At 39.1% G+C, this 25199-nt stretch overlaps 1 protein-coding gene across 7 annotated transcripts; it reads right to left on the minus strand.

Moving 5' to 3' along the window:
* Positions 1-758: 758 nt before the first annotated feature.
* On the minus strand, positions 759-22657 carry ZNF184 (zinc finger protein 184). 7 transcript variants are annotated; one of them, XM_013977499.3, is made up of 7 exons: positions 22566-22657; positions 22251-22314; positions 21828-21957; positions 13771-13838; positions 7342-7468; positions 6899-6994; positions 759-3201 (listed from the first exon to the last, which is right to left on the minus strand). In XM_013977499.3, the coding sequence occupies exons 3-7, from the start codon at positions 21832-21834 to the stop codon at positions 1241-1243; spliced, it is 2259 nt and encodes a 752-aa protein (XP_013832953.2). In that variant the 5' UTR covers positions 21835-21957; positions 22251-22314; positions 22566-22657; the 3' UTR covers positions 759-1240. The 7 variants fall into 7 exon arrangements, with proteins under 7 accessions (XP_013832953.2, XP_084823798.1, XP_020955459.2 ...); XM_084967672.1 differs by having other exon boundaries at positions 22201-22314; XM_021099800.2 differs by having other exon boundaries at positions 22189-22314.
* Positions 22658-25199: the final 2542 nt, after the last annotated feature.

The raw sequence follows: 25199 nt of genomic DNA on the forward strand, positions 1-25199 counted from the left end.
GGCCGCTCCCTTGGCATATGGAGGTTCCCCGGCTAGGGGTCCAATTGGAACTGTAGCCGCCGGCCTTTGCCAGAGCCACAGCAACTCAGGATCTGAGCCATGTCTGCAACCTACACCACAGCTCACGGCAATGCCAGATCATTAACCCACTGAGCAAGGGCAGGGATCGAACCTGCAACCTCATGGTTCCTATTCGGATTCGTTAACCACTGCACCACAAAGGGAACTCCCAAGATGGCATTTCTTTATCAATGTTTCAAACTACAGCAGAAAAAAACCCTGAGATTTAAATGGCTACTTAATTTCCTGAATTCTACCCATTCTTCACTGTCTGGCATTTTTCACCTAAGGAAGTGACAACATTCTGATGCAAGTCGCTGGCATTCACATATGCGAAAGTAATTTTTTTTTTTCACTTGTAAAAAGCCGTAGCACTCACTCCCCCAAAACCACCTTTGTTCTTTCCAGTGTGCACATTAGGGTTTAAAGAATAGATACCGAAACCTAGATCCCACTCCCTAGGCCAATTAAGTAGTCTCGGGGGAGGGGGTCTTGGCAACAGAATGTTATAAAGTTCCTACAGTGATTCCACTATGTAACCAGGGTTAAATAACACAAGTGTTAAACTGTATAAAGGGTCTCTGTAGTTGTGATAAACTTCTAGAACGTTAAAACATAATAGGAGAGAAAACAATAGGAAGGTTTAATATTTGCACTGAGTTAAGCTATTATATTCTCCTGAATTACTAATTTGAAGGTATTTTACAATTCTTTTTATTAGGAACCAGTTACTTAAACAACTTAAATGTGTTAGAATAGGAGCATAATAGATCTCCAGTCTAGTTACTTAAACACAGGTGCTTTCTATTGGCAAAACATGCATAAATACATACACTCTAAAATGGAACCTAGCAAAATGCTGATATATAATAATCCTATTCAAGAATATGTTGTAAATATACAAAAACTGAATATAAAACTCCAAACGACCTCTGAAATCACCTACTTCAATTCCCTCATTCATAGAGGAAACCGAAGCTTAGAATGGCTAAGTTTGTCAACATCACAAAGTTGCTTAACAATATAATTGGATTACTTCAGCCCAATGTACTTTCCATTCCAGAGAATGGCAGTGAAGAGTAAAAATATTTTAGGAGTTTCTCAATCCATCCTGATTCTCCTGGAACAAAAGGACAAACTGGAGTAAATGTATCCCCTGTGTTTATGATGTTCCTAGAAGTCATATACCAGGGTGCAACCGCTGATGTTTACTGAGAGCAGAACGATATCTAAAGGCTTTTCCACAATCGTTACATCCAAAAGGCTTCTCTCCTGAATGAATTCTCTGATGCTGAATGAGGTAAGTGCTCTGGCTGAAAGTCTTCCTGCATTCATTACAGTTGTAAGGTTTCTCCCCAGTGTGAGTATTCTGATGTTCAGTCAGATGAGTGCTCCGGCTAAAGGCTTTGTCACATTCATTGCACTTATAGGGCTTCTCTCCAGTGTGAATTCGTTGATGCTGAGCCAGATGGGAACTCTGGCTAAAAGCCTTTTCACACTTATTACATTGGTAGGGTTTTTCTTCTGTGTGAGTTTTTTGATGCTGAGCAAGAGAGGAACAATGTCGAAAGGCTTTGCCACACTCAGCACACTCATAAGGCTTTGCTCCTGTGTGAATTCTCTTATGTTGTGTAAGGTGTATGTTCTGGTTGAAGGCTCGCCCACATTCATTACACTTGTAAGGTCTTTCTCCAGTATGTATTTTCCTGTGCTGAATAAGGGATGAGCCATAACTGAAGGTTTTCCCACATTCATGACACTGATAAGGCTTCTCACCAGTGTGAATTCTTTCGTGTTTAGCAAGAGATGAACTCCGAATAAAGGCTTTCCCGCATTCCTTACATTCATAAGCTTTCTCTTGGGTATGAGTCTTCTGATGTTGATTAAGGTTTGAGAGATAACTGAAAGCCTTTCCACACTCACTGCATTCAAAGGGCTTTTCTCTGGTGTGAATTCTCCGATGTTGAGTAAGGGATGAGCAGTAACTGAAGGCCTTCCCACATTCGTTGCACTTGTAAGGCTTTTCTCCAGTATGAATTTTTAGATGTTGAGCAAGGGATGACCAGTAACTAAAGGATTTCCCACATTCAGCACAATCATACGGTTTCTCCCCAGTATGTGTTTTCTGATGTTGAGTGAGGTTTGAGTGCTGACTAAAGGCTTTCCCACATTCATTGCATTCATATGGCTTTTCACCAGTATGAATCATATGATGACGTATAAATGTCGAGGGCCCATTGAAAGCCTTCCCACATTCGTTACATTTATAGGTTTTCTCTCCAGTATGAATTTTTTGATGTTGAGTAAGGTGTGTGCTCCTGGTAAAGGTTTTATCACATTCATCACATTTAAAAGGTTTTTCTCCTGTATGAATTTTCTGATGTTCCATAAAGTGGCCTCTCTGGCTAAAGGCCTTTCCACACTCATTACAAGTATATGGTTTCTCACCAGTGTGAATTCTCTGATGCTGAACAAGATGGGTCCTCTGACTAAAGGCTTTCCCACATTCATCACATTTATAAGGTTTTTCTCCAGTGTGAATTCTTTGATGTTGAGTAAGAGATGGACCCTCAATGAAGCCTTTTCCACACTGATCACATTTGTATGGTTTATCTCCAGTATGAATTCTTTGATGGTTAATAAGGTTTTCGCTCCGGCTGAAGGCTTTTTCACATTCATTGCATTTGTAGGGTTTTTCTCCAGTATGTGTTCTCTGGTGGCGGATAAGAGCTGAACAATAACTAAAAGCTTTCCCACATTCATTGCACTTACACAATTTCTCTTTTTTAACGCGGTTTAAATTCTGTTTGACACTCGTTTTAGTAGAGGTCTCTTCTGGAGATATTTCTTTTTGTGTTGAAAGGTCTGAACTCTTATTGATGCTTTTTTCAAAGTCATTATTTACATGGTCTTTCTCCAAAGTAGGTATTGTCTTTTCTGTTATTTTTATTTCCTGTGACAGTGTCTGTTCATTTGCCTGCTGCCTTTCTAGACTGCCTTCAGATTCCCAAGTTTCTAAGAAGTTGGAACTCCAAGGATCATCCCTTTTGTGCTTTTCTACTAATGCCTCTAGAGATGGCTCTTCTTCACAAATGTCCAGCTCTAGGACTGATAAGCTATTTTCTGGTCTTGTCTTCCAGTCTGAAAGAAAAAGAAAATGTTGGAATTCTCTGAATTGGGAAGAAAAAATAATTTTGTTCTGGAAATGACCTAATGAAATTAAAAATAAAGCCCACAGGAAATTCTGAGGATTTTCATATACAGCTCTATTATTTGGGGAGAAATTCGGAAAGCAATAACAGTAAGCAAAATATGAGAGTAGCAAGAGAATGTCTAATTCATTTCCATATATAATCTCTAAGAACCAGTAAGGGAACTCCACTTAAGACGATAATAAATTTAGAAAGTGATCATAGAGATAGTTAAGAGGAGGCAGAGATGGACTGAATCTAAAGGAGGCAATCTGAACTGGGATTCCTTGTCAATGAACAGCAAAACAAAAATCTAAGAACTATGATTTCAAGACAAGAAAAAAAGAAGACATGACTAAAGCTCCATGGTTTTTAACCTGGAACACTGCAGGAAGAGCTATATCACTGCTAGAAATGAGAAAGTTGTAAATAGTAGAGGAAATAATTTAGGTGGAGGAAGGTGACAAGTGCAACTCTAGGCATTTTAAGAATTAGGAAGAGAAATGGAAGAGCAGACCATAATGGTGTTTGTGGGGATGGAAGGTGACAAAAGTGGCAGAATAACTAAAACGTTCAAATATAGGATAGAAAGTATCAGCTCAAAAGAGGAAAGAAAAGAAGAGCTACGGTCATAAGAATGTATGTGAAAAAAAAGAGCAGAGATAGAGGAAGATCCTTGAAAGTATTTAGAGTAATGGGGCAAATAAAATATACTAATGAAAGAAAGCTGTTTTTTAGCAAACAAAAGAATATAAGAAAAAAAACAGAAAAGTGAGTTACACTGCTCTATTGTCTGCTCTGGGATAGTTTGTCCTGTGCTGAGAAGATAGATGACAGGGTAATCTAGTCAATGCTGGCAGATTCAGTAAAGAAAAAAAGGCTGTGTTTAAACAGCATTTCTTTGGTTCCACTGGTAGTGTGAAAGTACAGCAGATCCTCAGAGAACTAAATCTCCTGTGATGCCAGCCTGGTTACTATCACCGTCACTTTCACTGAAAGCATGAAGGACAAGGCAGAGACCCAGAGCTGCCTACCATCCTCTCCATACCTGGTACCATGGGTAATGGTAAAGCACACATAAGTATACATAAGTGTAGGCAGCCTCCTAATAGCAGTACTTCTCCAGCAGGGACAAGAAGATCAATGCAACAGAAGTTTTGGGGAACAGCCAATCTCTGGCTAGGCCCGCAGCAACAGCTCCAATTAGATCCCTAGCCTGGGAACCTCCATATGCCTCGGGTGAGGCCCTAAAAGGACAAAATACAAAAGACAAAAAAAAAAAAAAAAAAAGGATACGTTCTCATCAACAAAAATGACACGAAGAAGGATATATCTGTACAGCAGAGAGCCCTAAAGAATACCTCCTGGGGAGTTCCTGTTGTTGCTCAGTGGTAATGAATATAGCTAGTATCCATGAGGATGTGGGTTTGGTCTCTGGCCTCACTCAGTGGGTTTAGGATCTGGCATTGCTGTGAGCTGTGCTGTAGTTCGCAGATCTGGCTTGAATATGGCATGACTGTGGCTGTGGTGTTGGCCAGCAGCTGCAGCTCTGATTTGACCCCTAGACTGGGAATTTCCATATGCCACAGGTTCAGTATATGGAAAAAAAAAGAAAAGAAAAAAAGAATACCTCCTGGAAGTACTTCGTAGTGAAAGATATGGAGACCATGGAGTCAGATGCTGTTGAAGGCAGAGTGTGGAAATGGCTTATTTCTAGCCCACTTGGAGTTCCAGGTGCAAGCAATAAACATACAACAGACTGTGACCAACATTATCCACACTGTCATATTGTCCATGCACTAACCAACAGAGTTACCAGAATATTAGGGGTGGGACAATGAATGAAGGACTGGAGAAAATTCCAGAAGGCCATACTCAACAGAACCATCCCTACTGCAGGAACCATTCCTAATGCATTCTTACTTTACTACATGCCAAATACGGGCACTGACCACAGTATTCCAATACCTCTGTGCATGGAGAGGTGATAAAGGGTGCTGACATCCAGGCTGCAAAAGGACAAGATAGACTAGTGAAATAGAATATATAACAGAGTACAATCACAGTTTGGCAGAGGCTAAATCGCCAAGATAGCTTAGAGAGGATAGCGTTAAATAGGATAGGAAAATGATGCAGACAAAGCCCCAGGCTAATGGCCACCTCAATGTAGGTAGCGTCAGAACTTCAATTACCTCTATAGACGCATATAAAACTGTAACTTATTTTTATGGAGATAAAAGTAGACATGTCACCAGCTAAGAATAAGTCTGCTCCAAGTGAAGATGAGGGCAGATCCAAGGGCTAGTTTACCAAAACTACCATCATCGGGTCATATTCCAGCAATAAAAAAATAAACAAAAGAATGGAGCTTAATATTTTAAATGATTGACTTCTGCCTACTGACCAGATCATTGGAGCTATTTATATTAACTATGCAACATGAGTTCTTTATTATTATTTTTATCTAAATAAGTGTCTCTTTGATTATGACTAAAGCATCTTTTGGGGAGTCAAGGATTTACCAATACACACTTAAATATTTTTAAATTGTTTTCTATCTGTTCAAGTTACGTTTTTTAAAAACTTTTAAATCTGTAATAAAACCTGACAACTTGTTTTTTTTTCCAAAATGTAACAAACTGTAAGCACAAGTTAATAAAGCTATTTTTAAAAAAAAAATTTTCTCAATTGTGTTCCATGAAACTATCTTCTAAGAGAAAGATATTAAAGGTGTAGTATTAAAAGAAAGGAATTGCGGTTAGGAGGATGGGAGAGAGAAAAGTTACATTCTGTGCAACCCTGTTGGAAATTCATAATGCCCAACTACATATAAAAAAAAATTCTCTGAGTGGTCCTCCAGTAAGAAACTTGCTAAAATTTTAGCTAATCCAGCACTTCCTAAATTTGAACATGGCATGCATTTTTTTTTTCTCCCCATAAAAAAGGACTTCTACTCCTAGCTCATTGAATCTGGGGATATATTACTTAGCTAGAGTGACTAAATTTATATATTTATATATTTTTTTTCAGCATCAGATCTTAGAAAAAGTCTCTCTGTGCAGTTTGGAAGTTGATGGTTAACAAGTAAGTTATTCATAATTTCAAGGGTTGTCCAATAAACTGATAGTGAGATTAAGACAGGAATAGGTGAGTAAAAAAAAAAATGAAGGCTACAGGTATGGAAGTCCCACTTTTGCAGAGTTTGGCTGGGAAAGCAAAAAGGCAAAATGGATAGTGTTGAGTAAAAGTATTTAGAAATTTAGGTTGCCTATTTCTGTTTGAAGGTCCTGGGGATGGAGTCTTTAGATCCCAAAAGAAAACTGTAAGGGCTGAAAAGTGGGGTGATAATTATGAAATCAGGACTGCAAAAGAGGTTGGCAAAGGACAGAATCCAGATTCCATGACAAGAAGCTGCCTTTAGAAAAAACTGGGAAGGATATGTCCTTTGAAAGGAGTGTAAAAATTAAACACATATTGAGACATTTAGTGTTTTGACAAAACATAAGAGGCCAGATGTCTTCCCATTTCTCCACAGGAGACTAAAGAGAAGCAAGTACATCTACATTTCAGATATAAAATCCTCTCATCAGGCTGGTGGTCAGAGTTAATAATTTAATTATGCTCATCGGCTGATATCCATTACTTACCTCCAAAGGTACCTACTGGAATGCTGGGCTCCACTATCCATGGCTCCGTCCCTTGCTCTAACTGGGAAATCACATCAGGTTTGGAAACTTGGAGTCCTGCTCATGGAGAGTAAAAAGAAAAGTTATTTCTCTGCAGTAAGAGAAAAGCGCCATAACAGAGTTCCGTCTCACCACTATGTCTTTAGAGGAAAGGATATGTAGATAAATCAGATGGGAGTAAATAAGCTTCAATGTTACACCTTCCCAGATGTGGTATAACTTGAGAACTGATCTGGGTTCGGAAAAATTATAAGTTTGTCATTCTACTTGCTAGAGAGCAGAAACCTTTTCAGAACCCTTCAAAATTTAGGAATCTTTGTTCTAACTTAAAGGCAAAACTCACCTAAGCACAAGAGAACCCTCCTTCTCCACATCCCCAGTTAACTCAGAGAAGCCATCCTTACCAATCGAGACCAGATGTGTGTAATTTTCCAACGTCACATCCCTGAATAAGTCTCTCTGTACAGGATCCAGCTGTTTCCATTCTTCCTGTGTGAAGTCCACTATTACATCCTTGAAGGTCACTGATTCCTGGAACACCAAACAAATTTCTGCTTAGCCATAAAGCATTTACCTAGAAAAGGAGTAAAGTTAGCAATACTGACAGAAGTAAGGCATGCTATGGGCTATCTGAAAAATGATATTGATATTTCCTCTTTTGTAAAATGATTATAAAAATAGAACCCAACGCATAGGATTATTGCAAGAATTAAGTGAGAACTGTTCAACATTAAACACTAAATTGAGGGTCTAGCAAATAACATGTGTTCAGCCAATGGTGGCTATTGTTGTTGTTATTGATCTTCATCATCATCATCATCGTCTCTATGTTTAAAGACATATCAAGCATTAAAGCATACCTACAAAGTACTAAGAGTATATCTACCTACCAACATTACTACCTACAATGTGTAGGAATAGCCAAAAATGTTTTTGAAAGAATTTGGGGAGTTCCCATCCTAGCGCAGTGGAAACAAATCCGACTAGGAACCATGAGGTTGCAGATTGGATCCCTGGCCTCGCTTGTGGGTTAAAGATCTGGCATTGCTGTGAGCTGTGCTGTAGGTCACAGATGCGCCTCGGATGCTATGTTGCTGTGGCTGTGGTGTAGGCCCACAGCTATAGCTCCTACTAGCCTGGGAACCTCCATACGCCAGCAGTACAACCCTAAAAGGCAAAAAAAAAGAAAGGAGTTCCCATCATGGCGCAGTGGGAACAAATCTGACTAGGAACCATGAGGTTTCGTGTTCGATCCCTGGCCTCGCTCAGGGGGTCAAGGATCCAGCATTGGTGTGAGCTGTGGTGTAGGCTGTGTTGTTGTGAGCTGTGGTGTGGCTCGGTTTGGCATTGCTGTGGCTGTGGTTCAGGCCAGCAGCTATAGCTCCGATTAGACCCCTAGCCTGGGAACTTCCATATGCCTCAGGTGAGGCCCAAAAAAGACAAAAAGATCCCCTCCCCCCCCAAAAAAAAGAATTTGGAGAGGAGACTTACCCTCCCACATTTCAAAATATATTAAGCAATATATCAAAATATACTGAAAGATCAGGATAAATTAAAACAGAGTGGTCTAGGGGTTCCCTGATGGCCTAGCGGTTAAGGATCCAGCCTTGCCACAGCTGTGGCATAGATCTGATCCCTGCCCAGGAACTTCCACATGCTGTGGCCAACAACAATAAACAGAGTGGTCTAGCATGGAATAAAACTCAAGGAAACAAAACAGAAAATCCTCAAATACAGCCATGTTTATAAAAACTAAATAGGATTAAGCAACTTTCAAATTAGTTTTAAAAAGCTGGATTATTCACAAAATGGCTGCATTAAAAAAATGACTGTCTATTTGAGAAAAAAAATTAAGGTGAGTTCCTTATTTAATGGCATATACAAAAATATCTGCTGGATTAAGACTAAATTTTAAAGAGAAAGTAAAAATAATAGTACAATTAAAAGGCAGAAAAAGTTTTATAAGCTTGCTATGTGGAAGGCAAAAATTATAAGACAAAGAAAGAGACTGACAGATACAACCACATAAAAATGTAAAACTTCTGAAGAAAACCATAAACAAAATGAAATACTTTGAGTTCCTACAAATACTTGACAAAAAAGATAAAAGATAAATAACACACAATAATAACAAAAAAAGGCCAACAACTCAAATAGGCAACTCACCCAAGGCATCACTAATAAACCATGAAAAGATGCTCTTCTTCATGAAACATATAATAGAACAATGAGATTTCAGATTGGGGAACACTGCTGAAAGTGCTCACATGTACAGTGGGAACAGAACAATAATGCAATCCATCTGAGGGACACTCTGCCAGGATTATCAAAAGTTTAAATGCATATATTATTCAATCCAGTTTTATACCTTGTAGGAATTTACTCTTTAGAAACACTTCAGGCTATAAAGACATATGTAACCAACTATAATAGAAAAAATAAAAATCATTGTGAAAAATAAATAGACATAAAAATATCCTCACAACACTGTTTGCGAGGAAAAAAAAAGCAAACTTAAATGTCCATTAATAGGACAGTGGTTAAAGAATTTATGGTACAACCATACTAAAGCAGTTTACATAGCCATTTTAAAAATAAAGTATCTCAGAGTTCCCTGGTGGCTCAGTAGGTTAAGGATCCGGCATTGTCACTGCTGTGGCTCCGGTTAATGATGTGGTGTGGGTTTGATCCCTGACCCAGAGAACTTCCACATATTGCAAGTATGGAAAAAAAAAAAAAAAAAGGATCTTGTATTGATTAGAAAATATTTATTGTAGTTATAACAACATACATGGTATTATCCCATTTTTATTTTTATGAATAGGAACACGTATAGGTAAATGCACAGAGAAAAAGGTAAAAAAATCAACACTATCAAATATTATCAGTAGGACTGTTTAGTAGGACTTGGAGACAATGCAGGGGAACTTCCTTTTTCTTTATTTACTATGTATTTGAAACTGGGTCAGTTAATTTTATTTTAAAATGTATAAGTGAATTATTGGGACTTCTAACCAAAACAGAGTAACTGGACAAGCTCTCCCAGTGTAAACTATAAAGCTTACAGACTATAAACTTACAAAGCTTATAGGCTTATAAACTATAAAGCTTATAAACTATAAACACTTGTTTTTGTACTTCAAAGAACAGAACTACGACCCTGAGAGAAGGGAGACAATCAAATGAGACCCACTGTCCATTCAGTTAGTTTCCTGTCTGGAGGTATCTCCAGACTACAGAGCAGGGAGGCAGAACCCAAGCAAAGCCCAGTGGTCTTATGAATAAAGGAGCCAAAGGCGGCAGCTCAGGACTATGGAGGCAGATGATTTGCAGGACAGATACTGGAAAGAAGGGAGATATACAGAGGAGGAACTCCAAAAACCTGGTGTAAATACAACTGCCACAGGCAATATCAAGTTACCAACACGGCATAACTGAACCCAAAGTTAAGAAGAGATATGCACAATCAGCTCCCATAAACAGTTCCAGCATGCTTTAGTAGCACGGCAAGTTTAGCCTGTGAAGAAAGAGTTAAAGCAGCAAGTCTGGTTTGCTTGATCCTTGCTAATCTCTAGGGACACTTGGATCCATGTTTCTGAACCTTAAACAAGCTCTGAAAGCTGTTTATACAGTCACCGATTGACGATGTTATTGTGTGCTTGGAGAACTGGCAGGATGTACCAGACTGTCAGCATTGTTTAAAGTACATATAAAGATTTATGATGCACACATGGTGCCTAGTGTGAGGTCTGCACCACGGCTGGGCAATAGCGAGTACATGTCAATGTGAGCAGCTACCTTCAAGAAATCTGGGCAGCAAGACTCAAGCAGACATTTCTCATGTCTCTGTGGACAACAGCTAGAGAGAAAGTGCATCTGTGTGATCATCACAGAGGGAAGACTTGGAAGTCTATACTTGATTTCTTTTTTCTTTTCTTTTCTCTTTTTTTTTTTTAGTCTTTTTGCCTTTTCTAGGGCTGCTCCCGCGGCATATGGGGGTTCCCAGGCTAGGAGTCCAATCGGAGCTGTAGCCACCAGCCTATGCCAGAGCTACAGCAACACAGGATCTAAGCTGCGTCTGCGACCTACGCCACAGCTCACGGCAACGCTAGATCCTTAACCCACTGAGCAAGGCCAGGGATCGAACCCGCAACCTCATGGTTCCCAGTTGGATTCGCTAACCACTGCACCACAATGCGAACTCCTATACTTGATTTCTTTGAATTCTACTTATGAATATCTTTTTTGCTTTCAATCCTGTTTTGTATCCTTTGTTGTAATAATCTTTATCGCTGAGTTAATGCTACTGGGCGGGGAGAGTCATTTTAGTAGAGTCATTCTAGGAAATCACTGAATCAAATTAAGTGTGGTCGTAGGCTCCCAGGAAACACAGTCCTAGAGTAAGGCTATGCTAGATCAGCCCTAACAAAGCTGTTCAAAAACAAATCTCAAAAGGATCAAGTTGTGGCCAAGATGGGATTAATAAGGATTGGATTTACCCTCCTGCATTAAATACCAAAAAAATTCCAGACAAAATGTATGAAATAACAGTTTCCAAGGCACTGAATCTCAGATAACAAAGAACAGGATCCCAAGGAACAAATGAGGTGAGCCCTATAACTGCTCTGGCTTACTGCCTTTAGAGTTTCCAGGCAGAGATACAGGGATGGGGAACTGAAGAGAGTATGGAAAAGTCAAGGTGACTAAAGTTCACAGGACAGAATACTGTAGGAAAGAGAGCAATACAGGAAAGAAGCAAGGAGAATGCAGAAGTTCCCACCAAGTATTCAGCAAAGTACCATTCAATCGTGGGTGTGAAGAGACTATAAGAAGAAGGGAAAGAATCATCCAAAGGATTTAAGGGAACAGCACCAGTACACTAAAAGAGCTGAAAACAGAGTCTCTCCCCATCAGTCAAATTGGAAAACTCATTAAGCGCTGGGTAGAATGATCAAAAAGATCCTGCCTCAGTAGTGGGGGAATAAATGGCCTTAGATTAAATGCTGCTCTAGGTTCACCAAACAAATCTTAAAGCAAGACAAAAAAGGGATACATTATTTCAAATAACTGCATCCCATAAAAAGGCTCAAGAATATTACAAGAATAGAAAAGTATGCAGAATTCAGTAAGATAAAATTCACATTGTCTGGCTTTCAATCAAAGACTACCAGACATGCAAAGAAGCAGGAAAATACCATATATGAGAAAAAACACAGCATAACGAGAAAAAAAAAAAAACAACAATCCACTGAAATCAAACCAAAACTGACATACATGCTAGAATTAGCAGACAAGAACAATTAAAGTTATGACTGTATTCTATACGTTCAAACATTAAGTAGAGACATGGAAGATAATTTTGAAAGACCCAAACAGAACATCTAGAGCTAAAGATGAGAATATTCTGAAATGAAAAATACACTGAATAGTATTAACAGCTTAGTCAATGAAAAAAAAGATTAGCAAATACAAAGACACAAAAACAGAAACTAATAAAAATGAAACAGATAAGAAAAGAAATAATTTTAAAAAAGAAATAGCATCTGGGAGCTACAGGACAACTTCAAGTGGCCCAATATATGTGAAATTGGAATTTGGGGGAAAAAGAGGAGAAAGGAGGAGAAAAAAATTTGAAGAAATAATAAGCTCCTTATTTTCCAAGCTTGATGAAAATTATAAATCCACAGATCCAAGAAATGCAATGAACTGCAAGCACAAGGAAAACAAAGAAAACTACACCAATACACATCAGTTACCTCAAATCTCATGATTAAAAAAAGAAGAAAATAGGAGTTCCCGTCGTGGCGCAGTGGTTAGCGAATCCGACTAGGAACCATGAGGTTGCGGGTTCGGTCCCTGCCCTTGCTCAGTGGGTTAACGATCCGGCGTTGCCGTGAGCTGTGGTGTAGGTTGCAGACGAGGCTCGGATCCCGCGTTGCTGTGGCTCTGGCGTAGGTCGGGGGCTACAGCTCTGATTCAACCCCTAGCCTGGGAACCTCCATATGCCGTGGGAGCGGCCCAAAGAAATAGTAAAAAGACAAAAAAAAAAAAAAAAAAAAAAAAAAAGAAGAAAATAAAAGGAAAAAAACAAAAACAAACAAAAAAATCTCATGATAAAGAAAATCTTACAAGTATCCAGAGGAAAAAAGAAACACAAAGAAACAAAGATAAAAATGACAGTAGCTTTTTGTTGGAAACAATGCAAGCAAGAAGACAATGGAGCAATGCTATTAAATAATAAAAAGAAGAAAAACTGTTAAACTAGAATTGAAAAACAAAGGCAAAATACCTTTTCAGACATAAAAACTTGAAAGAATTCATCACCAAGAAACTGCAGTAAAAGAAATCTTAAGGAAGTTCTTCATGCCCAAGAAAATTATACCATCGTGGCTCAGCAGTAACAAATCCAACTAGGATCCATGCAGATGCAGGTTCGATCCCTAGCCTCACTTAGTGGGTTAAGGATCTGGCATTGCCATGACCTGTGGGGTAGGTCACAGACTTGGCTCAGATCTTGCATTGCTGTGGCTGCAGTGAAGGCCAGCAGTTGTAGCTTCGATTGGACCCCTAGCCTGGGAACTTCCATATGCCACATGTATGGCCCTGAAAACCAAAAAAAAAAAAAAAAAAAAAAAAAAAGATCTATACCGAGATATAAGAAGTTAAGTGATGAATATATTAGTTAAGCTGGAGAGGCAGAGCTAGGAAGGTCGCTGACAGATAGGAGCCCAGAATGAATTGCCAACATTGGTTAGATCAACATACCCCACAGCAAAAGAATACATAATCCCTCTTTAAGGAGTGCAATGCCATTTCAGGAAATCCCAACTTACCTGAAAACTAGCTGATGGGAGTGAAGTACGTCCCCCTTGGAGAAGGGCAGACTCTGGAGAGGACAGATCTAGGGGAGGAAAAAGAAGCCACAATGAATCCCATCCAAATTAGCTGCTCTCAGCAATCTGTAAAATCCACTTGTTTTTTTTCTATATTAAAATAGCAGGAACTATGCCATTTCCTTCTCAAAATCCAAAAAATGAAACAAAGTAATTGCTGATTAGTACTCTGATACTCTCATCTGTAGGCTTAGGAAGTAAAGCATTACTTTTAAGATTCACAATTCTGTCCCTAGATACTTACAATCATATGGATCATACAACTCAATCTACATCGTTCTTCATTAAGTGAGGCAAACTATTTCTGTTGCCTTTTCTGCTCTATAAAATTACTTTCCAAAAGTCTTCCCATGCCCTTTGAAACTTAGCTATTAATGCAAATTAACGGCCACAACAACATACACTTATCTATACTACCTACCCACCAGAATGTCTAAAATTAAATTGACGTGGTCACTGCTAACCACTGGCAAGAATACAGAGAAACTGGAACTTCTGTACAGTGCTGTGGAGGTATAAATTTACCAACCATTTAGAAAAACTGTTTGGCAGTATATACTAAAGCTATACATATGTCAGCCCTATGACTCGGCAATTCCACCCCTATAAATATACCCAGAGAAATGAGGAGTTATGTCCACCAAGACTTGTACAAGACTGTTCATAACAGATTTATTTATAATATCCCCAAACCTGAAACAATCCAAATGTCTTTCAGCAGAATGGATAAACTGTGATACATTCATACAATAGACTATTACTATGCAATATAATAGAATGAGCTATTGCTTTACCTAACATGGATGTATCTCTTAAACAATATTTAGCAAAATAAGCCTAACACAAAAGAATACATACTGTTATGAAGACATTTGCAGGCAAACGTCATTTTATTGTGCTTCACTTCATTTGCACTTTGCAAATTCTGTGTTTTTTATAAATTGAAGTCTTGTGGCAATGCTATGTCCACTCAGTCTATCAGCACCATTTTTCCAATAGCATTTACTCACTTCATGTCTCTGGGTCCCATTTCGGTAATTCCTACAATATTTCAAACTTTTCATTATTACTATATTTGTTATGGTAATCTGTGTCAATAATTTTTGATGCTACAACTATATCTTGCTAAAGGCTCAGATGATGGTTAGTATTTTTTAGCAATGAAGTATTTTTTTTTTTTTTTTTTTTTTGTCTTTTGTCTTTTGTTGTTGTTGTTGTTGTTGCTATTTCTTGGGCCGCTCCCGCGGCATATGGAGGTTCCCAGGCTAGGGGTTGAATCGGAGCTGTAGCCACCGGCCTACGCCAGAGCCACAGCAACGCGGGATCCGAGCCGCGTCTGCAACCTACACCACAGCTCACGGCAACGGCCGGATCGTTAACCCACTGAGCAAGGGCATGGTTCCTAGTCGGATTCGTTAACCACTGCGCCACGACGGGAACTCCAGCAATGAAGTATTTTTAGATTAAGGTATATACTTTTTTTTTTTTTTACACATAAAGCTACTGCATACTTAATAAACTACAGTATACTGAAAGCGTAACTTTTACATGCACTGGGGAACCAAGAATTCTTGTGACTCAGTTTACTTTATATCTGACTTATTGAGGTGGTCTAGGACTGAACTCACATCTCTGAGGTGAGCCTGTATATTAAGTTCAATATCAGACCAAACAGCGAGTTGCCATTGTGGCGAGGATGAGGGTTTGATCTCTGGCCTCGCTCAGTGTTTTAAGGATCCGGTACTGCCACAAGCTGCAGCATAGGTCACAGATGCAGCTTGGATCTGGCATTGCTGTGGCTGTGTCCGTGGCTGCAACTGCAGCTCTGATTTGACCCCTAGCCTGGGAACTTCTGTATGTGGTAGGTGCTGCCCTAAAAAACAAAAAACAAACAAACAAAAAAATCTAACAGATCTATGGTGATGGAAGTTAGAATAGTGGTTACTTTTGGAGGGTTACTGCCTTAGCAGGGATGAAAGAGACCTCTGGGGCATTAGATACATTCCATATCTTAGTGTGGGTGGTGGTTATACTGGTATATAAATATAAGTATTAATCAAGTGGTACACTTGATTTGTGTACTTAATGTAGTAACTTACACATCGATAAACAAAACAAAAACAAACTTTGCTCTTGGCAAGGTCTATTCAGAGTAATGGTTGACAGGAAAGTCCAATTCCCAGAATGTAGAGGTAGCCATAAAAGGAACTATTATTCTAGACTTAGCTTTGACCAGTAATGGAAATTTGTTTTGTAAAAGAAATCTTGAGAAAAAAATGAAGGTGTTAGTTGGAGTTTTTAAGAATAAAAGGAAATGTACATAGACAGATATGTATCCAAGACTTTAACTGCATCAAGAGAAATGTCTTAGGTAAGATGTTTTGATTCAAAGTAGCAGAAACCAGGAGTTCCCGTTGTGGCTCAGCAGTTAACCAACCTGATTAGCATCTGTGAGGACACGGGTTCGATCCCTGGCCTCACTTAGTGGGTTAAGGATCCAGCATTGCTGTGAGCTGTGGTGTAGGTCCAAGACACAACTCGGATCCCACATTGCTGTGGCTGTGGCACAGGCTGGCGGCTATAGCTCCGAACAGACCCCTAGCTTGGGAACCTCCATATGCCACCGGTGCAGCCCTAAAAAGACAAAAAACAAAACAAAACAAAAACAAAAAAGAAACAAAACAAAGTAACAGAAACCAATAAAACCAACAACAGTAACAGCTATAGAAATCAACTATGTGCCCAGCAATAGTAAATGCTCAGTGTTGCAAGCACTACCATGACTTCAAGGGACAGAGGCTCATGAAAGTTCATCCTAACTATACAATTGTAAAAAATCTCCAAGAGAAAGAAAAACGAAAAAAAAAAATGAAGCCATTTTGGTTGATTTAATTCTGAAGAACTTAGAATTAAAAAGAATATTTATAAAAGACATAAGGGGCAAAGAGCTGAGAAGGGAAGAAGTGATGTCATCAACAGGGTAGAATAAGAATTTTCTACTATCTTCACCCACAAAGAATACTAATTTAGACAATGACCCATGGATGAGAGTGTCTTTGTGGAAGTCCAAGAGTCTAGAAGAGACGTTCCAGCATACCACTGGAGCAGGGGGAAAAAAAATCCAAGATGGATGCATTGAAGATGATAAGAGAAAGAGTTTACTTTACCTGCATTACCCCTCTTCCAGGGAGGCAGAATTCAGTGCCAAGAAGGCCTTGTTGGCCTGAGATTTCTCTCATGGGAAAAAGTGAAAGCATGTGAGCACACAGCTTCCCAAGGAATGTGGGACACCACCAAAGAGACCCACTTCTTTCTCACATCATCCAGAATATTGAGGTGTCCTAAGTGAACAGGGATAAGACAGCAGCTGGGAGAACAGCAGTAAGGGCTTTCAGACGGCACATCAAAGGGACATGGATCCTACTAACCAGTTCACAGACTCCATAAGGAAGCCTGCCAAAGGACCACTGGGCGTGCTTCACATGTGGATCCCCCCAATTGGCCCATGGGCACATGCAATGCTCCTTGCACCTAATGTACAAACCCTCCCCCCACCTCGTGGTCACCTTCTTGTGCATACCCTATTGGTGGTGAAAGTAAGCTTTTCTAGAGCTTACTATAGATAGTGAACACCCGCAGAAAGCTAGCCTGACTGTGCATGATTTGGAGAAAGCACTAAAACCCGACTGTTCAGCCTTGCCAAGGGAAAGCAAATGGGAAGCTGGCAGCACCCAGCCTGGCTCTGCAGGATTAAGAGAAGGCACAGAATCTTAAGAATCTAGAACAAAAAGTATGGAGCAGACATATCCATAAAAGATCTGAAAAAGCTTCAGAATCCCTAGCAGAAATGCTGATAGAGGGTATTTCTCTCCCAAAGCCAATCAGTTAAAGACTGAAGGAGGTGACTGCATCAGTGGTGTTTCTATACACCAAAAAGGAAATATCTGCAAAGGAAATAAAGAAAATAACCCCATTTAGAACAACATCAGAAACAATAAAAAAACTTAGAAATAAATTTAATCAAGGGGGTGAAAGGTCTGTGGAATGAAAACTGTAAGACACTGATGAAAGAATTTGAAGGAGACACAAATAAATGGAAAGACATCCTGGGTTCATGGATAAGAAAAATTTATATTGTTAAAATGTCCATTCTACTCAAAGTCATCTAGATTAAATGCAATCCTTATCAAAATTCCAATGGTACTTTTCACAGAAATAGAAAAAATAATTCCAAAATTTGTGTGGAGCCACAAAAGACCTCAAAAAGTCAAAGCAATCCTGACAAAGAACAAAACTGGAGGCATCATACTTCCTGATTTCAAAACAATATGGTATTATCATAAAAAGAGACACAAGGACCAATGGAACAGATCTGAGAGCCCAGAAATAAAGCCCCCTATTTATGATCAACTAGTATTAGACAAGGGAGCCAAAAATATTTAATGGAGAAAAGACAGTCTCTTCAACAAATGGCAGTAAGAAAGGATTATCACATTCAAAAGAAGAAAAGTGAACTCTTATCTTGCACTAATCATGAAAATTAACTTGAAATGGATCGTTGAAGATTTAAACAAGACCTAAAACTGTAAAACTCCTAGAAGACAGAAAGAAAAACCTCCTTTACACTGGTCTTGGCAAAGATCTTTTCAATATGACACCAAAAGCACAAGCAACAAAGGGAAAAATCAACAAGTGGGACTATGTGAAACTAAAAAGCTTCTGCCCAGCAAAATAAAGCATAAAAAAATGAAAAGCTATGAAATGGGAGAAACTATTTGCAAATCATATATAAGGGATTAATATCCAAAGTATATAAGGAACTCATACAACTCAACAACATAAAAACAAATAATCCAATTTAAAATTGGGCAGAGAACTTGAATAAACATTTTTCCAAAGACATACAGATGGCCAACATAAATGAAAAGGTCCTTGATATCACTAATCATCGGGGAAATGCAAATCAAAACCACAATGAGATATCACCTCAGACGTATTAGAATGAATACTATCAAAAAGACAAGAGGTAAGTGTTGGTGACCATGTAGAAAAAAGGTAACCTTTGTCCCACTGTTGGTGGGAATGTAAATTGGTATAGCAACAATGGAAATTTATGTGTATATACCACATTTTTTTTTTTATCCATTTATCCACTGATGGATACTTAGGTTGCTTCCATGTCTTGGCTACTGCAAATAATGCTGCAGTGAACATGGGTATAAAGATCTTTCTCTGAAAAAAAAAAAAAAAAAATCAAAAGGCACAGTGGTTAACGAATCCCACTAGGCACAGTGGTTAACGAATCCCACTAGGAACCATGAGGTTGTGGGTTCGATCCCTGCCTTTGCTCAGTGGGTTAACGATCCGCTGTTGCTGTGAGCTGTGGTGTAGGTCGCAGATGTGGCTCGGATCCCGCGTTGCTGTGGCTCTGGTGTAGGCTGGCAGCTACAGCTCCAATTAGACCCCTAGCCTGGGAAACTCCATATGCCACGGGAGCGGCCCAAGAAATGGCAAAAAGACAAAAAAAAAAAAAAAAAACCAAAACTCTCTCTGAGATAGTGATGTCATTTCCTTTGGATACATACCCAGAAGTGGGACTGCTAGATCATGTGGTAGCTCTATATTTAATTTCTTAAGGAATCTCCATATTGTGTTTTATAGAAGTATACCAATTTACATTCCCACCAACAGTGGGAACATACACATACATACACATACGTACAATGCAATATTATTCAGCCATAAAACAGAAGGAAATCCTGTCATTTAGGACAACACAGATAGACTCTGAAGGCATTATGCTAAGTGAAATAAGAAAAAGGAAGACAAATACTGCACGATCTCCCTCATACGTGGAATCTAAAAAGGCCAGACCCAGAAACAAAGAGTAAAATGATGGTTTCCAAGGGCTGTAGAGTGGAAGAAATGGGGAGATGTTGTTTAAAGGGTACAAACTTTCAGTTATAAATAAGTTCTGGAAATTTAATGTACTGCATGGTAACTATAGCTGACAATACTGTATTATACACTTGAAAGCTGCTAAGAGAATAAATCTTACATATTCTCGTCACATGCACACACATAAAAAAGCAAATATATGTGGTAACAGATGTGTTTAACCATATTGTGGTAATGATTTTGCAATATATAGGTGTATCAAATAATCGTAACAGACAACTTACACAATGTTAGGGTCAATTATATCTCAATAAAGGTGGAAAATTTTTTCTCAGCAATGTTTTATAGCTTTCAGTATACAGAGCCTGAGTGTTTGTGTTGGTTTATATTCCTGTTTCACATATTGGATGTTATTATAGACCTATTATTTTTATTATAACTTCCAATCGTTCATTGGTAATATAATGAAAGAGCTATTTTTTTCATTATACTTTTTGTTTTAAGATAATTGTAGATACACATACATTTGCCATAAATAAAATAGAGATTCTTTGAACTTGTAGAAAAAAGGAGCTGAGGGCAAATAAGGTATAGCTCAAACTTAATAAATAATATAAATAATGTTAAGGCTTCTAATGATATTAAACAAATCCAACAAAAAGACTGTATGATAACAGGTTTAACCAAACCCTAAGTCTATAGTGATATATCACAGGGCTCTGTCCTTATCATGACCTGTTCAACAACAGGTAGGAAGAAATAGGAGGAATATTCATTAAATATGCTAGAGACATAAAGTTGGAAAGGACAGTTAAACACTGAATAACCAAATTAATATTCTTAATTATTCTGATAAACTGGAACATTTGGCCAAAAAAACTGAACACTCATAAATGTGAAGTCCCAACATTAAGGATAAAAACAATTCTATTATACAAGGATGACAAAAACCTAGTTCACCATAGTTTATGTAAAAAAGATCTAGGGCTAACAGCATATTATTGCTTAATTTTTACTTTTATTTATTTATTTAGTCTTTTTAGGGCCACACCAGTGGCATATGGAGGTTCCCAGGCTAGGAGTCGAATTGGAGCTGCAGCCACTAGCCTCTGCCACAGACACAGCAACCTGAGATCCGAGCCTCGTCTGCGATCTATACCAACGGCTATGGGCAACGTTGGATCCTTAACCCACTGAGCAAGGTCAGGGATTGAACCTGCATCCTCATGGATACTAGTTGGATTAGTTAACCCCTGAGCCATAATGGGAACTCATTTGCTTAATTTTTAAAAAGCAAATAAATTTGATGCTAAACAGCAGAAATATAATCCATATCAAAAATTTTCAAAATATACCTAAAGAACTACGTTTAGTTTTAGGCAATGAATTTTAAGAAGCATGCCATCACGCAGGAGAGTTTTTAGGGAAGAGGACCAGATATATTACATGAAGACTCATCAAGGGAATTGAGGCGATTTTGTTTGGAAAAGAAACAGAATTTGTGAGTAGGAGTTTTAACAGCTGAATTCACATATCTGAAGGGCAACAATGTTAAAGAGCCAGCAGTTTCTTGCTTTTGAGGACTAAGAGCTAAAATCAACACAGAAATTACAGAGAAAGACAACTGTGCCTAATATAAGGAACTAAAAAAAGAAAGACCCCACAAGGGAATAGTCTGCACCCAAAATGCTGTTTAACACCACACTTGTTCAGGCATAGGCTTAACAGATGGCCATCTGCCAGGGATATTTCAGAACTGATTCTTGCACTAAGAGATGAGTACCAAGACTTTTCCTGACTGCAACATTATCATTCTAATTTTTAATAAACAGAGGTTATGTGAGGATCACAGACATTCTGAATCATTATTTCTTTTCATTCCCCAATCCCAAAGTCAGGCAGAATTAACTCTTCCTTCAAGTTTCCCCCTATAATATAAGTAAGTCTCTCCCTATGATGTAATTGTTTCTTTTCTCCATCCTTATATACATAAGGTCCCTTCCTTCCACTACTTCCAGCTCTGCCAAGTGTTTAATTTTCAAGTCGTGCCTGCTGTTTTGCCTCCATCATCCCACTCTCCCCCAAGTCTTTCCCATTACCTTCCATCTCAAGTGCTCATCCCCTTCCTCTTGGAATCAGGACACCAGGGTTTCTCAAGCTGGGTCCTCAGTCTGGAGCCCAGATGTTCAGCAGGAGGATGAGCCCTTACGCCCGCTGAAGTTGGCTACCCTAAAAGACACAGGATGAGGTCAGCAGCAACTGTCATACAATCACAACTCAAGAGTTTTGCAGAGCGGCCAAGAGGTCCTTGGAAAAGAGAAGTGACCAGAGAGAGCATTAAAGAGACATGTGGCATTCCGGCTGAACAAAAACAGAATGGAGATCGAGAACGCAGGTTCATCCCCAGATTCCAAAACCCCTGTCGCCTATCCTAGAATCTGACCAGAAGCTCCCACCTACCCGGACGGTTACCTCTGTGCACACTTGCGGGCTCACACCCCCGCGGGCTCAGGAAGACACACCTGTTGCAGGGCGGAAAAGCTGGAAAATGGACAACAGGGCGGGGCCCGGCTCTGGTCCTTCCTCCTAGGCCGGAACAAAAGAACAAAGCCCTCCCAGGGATCGGAGCGGAACAGCCCCACTCTGAAGGAGGCGATGGGCGCCCCTTCTAGGACGCCCCAGCTCTCTCCCACAGAGGCCGCTTCAAGCGAAGAGAGGAGTGACGTCACGCGGCCGGAGGACTGGCGGTTGCCATAGTGATACCTGGGCTTCCCTCCCTCTAGAGCCTGCCACACACTCCTATCCCCCGCCCGGAAGCTCTGAGACGATCACCAAACCTAGCGAAGGGAGCCGAAGCATCAGGTCTCCCCCCCTCTTTTCACGCCTACAGCCGGCTTCAACGGCCACTTCCGGTCGTGAGGAGAGAACCCCGCCCCCGCCCGCCAGCGTTAGATCACGCCCCGCAGACACGCGGGACTACGATTCCCAGCATGCTCTAGGACGCTAAACTCCATTTCCCAGAGGCCTCAGCCAAAGAGTAAGAGCCCTTTGAGCAGGGCCTGGGGTTCTGCCCTTCAGTCGTTTGTTCCTTGGTCTCTGAGTTGAAAGTGTTCGTTGGAGAGGTGACTCTCAAGCATGTGTGACCAGACTGATTATAAGAGTACACATTTATACACGTATATAATTTTAAAACACAAACAATTATGTCATAATGCAATACTTTCCTGTATTACGTGCCCTACCTTGTATTTGATATTATACTTATTTGTTTAAAAAATTCTGGTCGTGACCCATTATATTGCTTTCATGACTCTCAAATGGGTCGTAACCTTCACTTTAAACTGTGAGGTGGGCTTCCCATGTTTTGACCGCTGTAGTGCACGGTGTATGCTTACTTCAGCCCACACATAGCTATGAATGAAACCCAACTCCAGTCTGTCGATGTGTCTTTGGCAGAATATCCGAAAGATGTCGATAGGTTTCTATACTTTTAAATGTGTGGCCCAAGCACTTTACTGTACTTCTGTGCATCTCCATATTTGTATAGCGGGGTTAAGGTCAAGTCACAGACTACTGGCTGACAAAACACTAAACTTGGAATCCCAACACTAAGTATATGAAAAACAAAGTTACAGTAAAAGGAAAGGGACGGTATCTAGAAGCAGATTTCAGAAAAAACCTACTGTGAGAACCAGAAAATTTCTGGCAACAATTTGGTATTCTAAGTAGATTGCCAGAAGACACGACCTAAATGAAACAGAAATGAAAGCTGTGAAAGAACAGGCTGAAATAAAGACATCAGATGAAAAGGAATTAAAACATATAGCAAAGAGTATTTAAGTGCAGGAGCATTATTCATAATGGAGAACTGAATTGATGCTACGAAAAAGTGACTAGGTTATGTATAGGATATTCTTTTAAAGCTGAATGATTCAAAAGAAAGACAAATGAAATAGAAGAAAATGGCTGATAGCTATAAAGGACAGAGGATGGAAAGGCAATATGTAGATGATTGCCATAACAAAATGTCGGTAATTCCCATAGATTGAGTGGCTTAAACAATAGAAATTAATTTTGTCACAGTTCTGGAAGCTGGAAGTCCAAGATCAAGGTGTCAACAAGTTTGTTTCTCCAAAGACCTCTTCCTTGGATTACAGATAGCCACCTTCTTGAAGTATCCTCACATGTCCTTTGCTTTATGCATGCTTTTCCCTGGTGTCTCTTTGTGTACCCAAATTTCCTCTTCTTATAATGATACTAGTTGTCAGATTAAAATAACGCTCTTTTAAACAACAAATTTACTGGATACAAAACCCCATATTCAAATATATGTTGTATTCATCTACACCAGTAAAAATAGACAATTTTTTGTCATTTACAATAGCAAGAAAACTATCAATATTCTAATAATAAACACAATAATAAATGTAATAAAATGTGCAAGAGTGCTATATTAAAAGCCTCAAATCACTGTGCTGAGAATTTTTATTTTTTTATTATTTTTATCTTTTCTCTTTTTTTTTTTTTTTTTTTTGCCTTTTCTAGGGCCACTCCCACGGCATATGAAGGTTCCCAGGCTAGGGGTCTGTAGCTGCCAACCTATGCCAGAGCCACAGCAATGCGGGATCTGAGCCGTGTCTGCAGCCTACACCACAGCTCACGGCAATGCTAGATCCTTAACCCACTGAGTAAGGCCAGGGATCGAATCCGCAACCTCATGGATCCTAGTTGGATTCGTTAACCGCTGCGCCACGATGGGAACTCTGAGAGTTTTTAATAATATCTAAATAAATGAAAAGATATATTCATTGATTGAAAGACTCAGATTCAATGTGTTTGAAATAAAATTGTCAAAGTGGACTTCTGAGAGAATTGACAAACTATCTCTGAAATATATGTGCTTGTGGAAAGGACCTAGAATAGTCTCAGAAATCTTGCAAAGAAAGAACAAATCTGGAGGACTTTTATTACCACATGACAAGACATTCTAAAGCCATACTGATTAATAGAGTATTCTTTGGCATAAAGATAGAGAGATCATTGGAAGAAAATAGATATGCCAATATAAAACCGCATACATATAAAAAGTATCTGCAGTTCAAAGGGGAAAATGATAGATTTTTCAAAAGGCTGTACTGGTCAACTGGATATACAAAGGAAAACAATATGGATGTTGGACTCTTTTGTAAACTATTTCCTAAACTAATTCAAGGTGGATTAAATACCTAAATGTGCAAGGTAAAATAATACAAGTTACTGAGGAAAGCAATAGACTCTTTTCATGAACTTTGGGTTGCCAAGGATTTCCTGTTTAATAAGCACAAAAAGCAATAACCATAAAAGATAAATTGGACTTTAAAGTTAAGAACTTCAGTACATCCAAGGACACCATTAGCAATGTAAAAAGGCATAGAGTGGGAGATGTTTTTAATAAATATATCCGACAAAAGATTTACATCTTAACTATACAC

Source organism: Sus scrofa, chromosome 7, assembly GCF_054392235.1.
Source record: "Sus scrofa isolate SSC_HxYL_T2T_F1_AM1 chromosome 7, Sscrofa_HxYL_maternal_Yorkshire_Landrace_v2.0, whole genome shotgun sequence".
Classification (NCBI taxonomy): domain Eukaryota; kingdom Metazoa; phylum Chordata; class Mammalia; order Artiodactyla; family Suidae; genus Sus; species Sus scrofa.

Coding starts and splice junctions, on each gene's coding strand:
- ZNF184 (XM_013977500.3), bottom strand. Junction 6,995..7,341: donor CACACATCTGGTCTCGATTG/GTAAGGATGGCT, acceptor CTCCATGAGCAG/GACTCCAAGTTTCCAAACCT. Junction 3,202..6,898: donor TCCAGTAGGTACCTTTGGAG/GTAAGTAATGGA, acceptor TTTTTCTTTCAG/ACTGGAAGACAAGACCAGAA.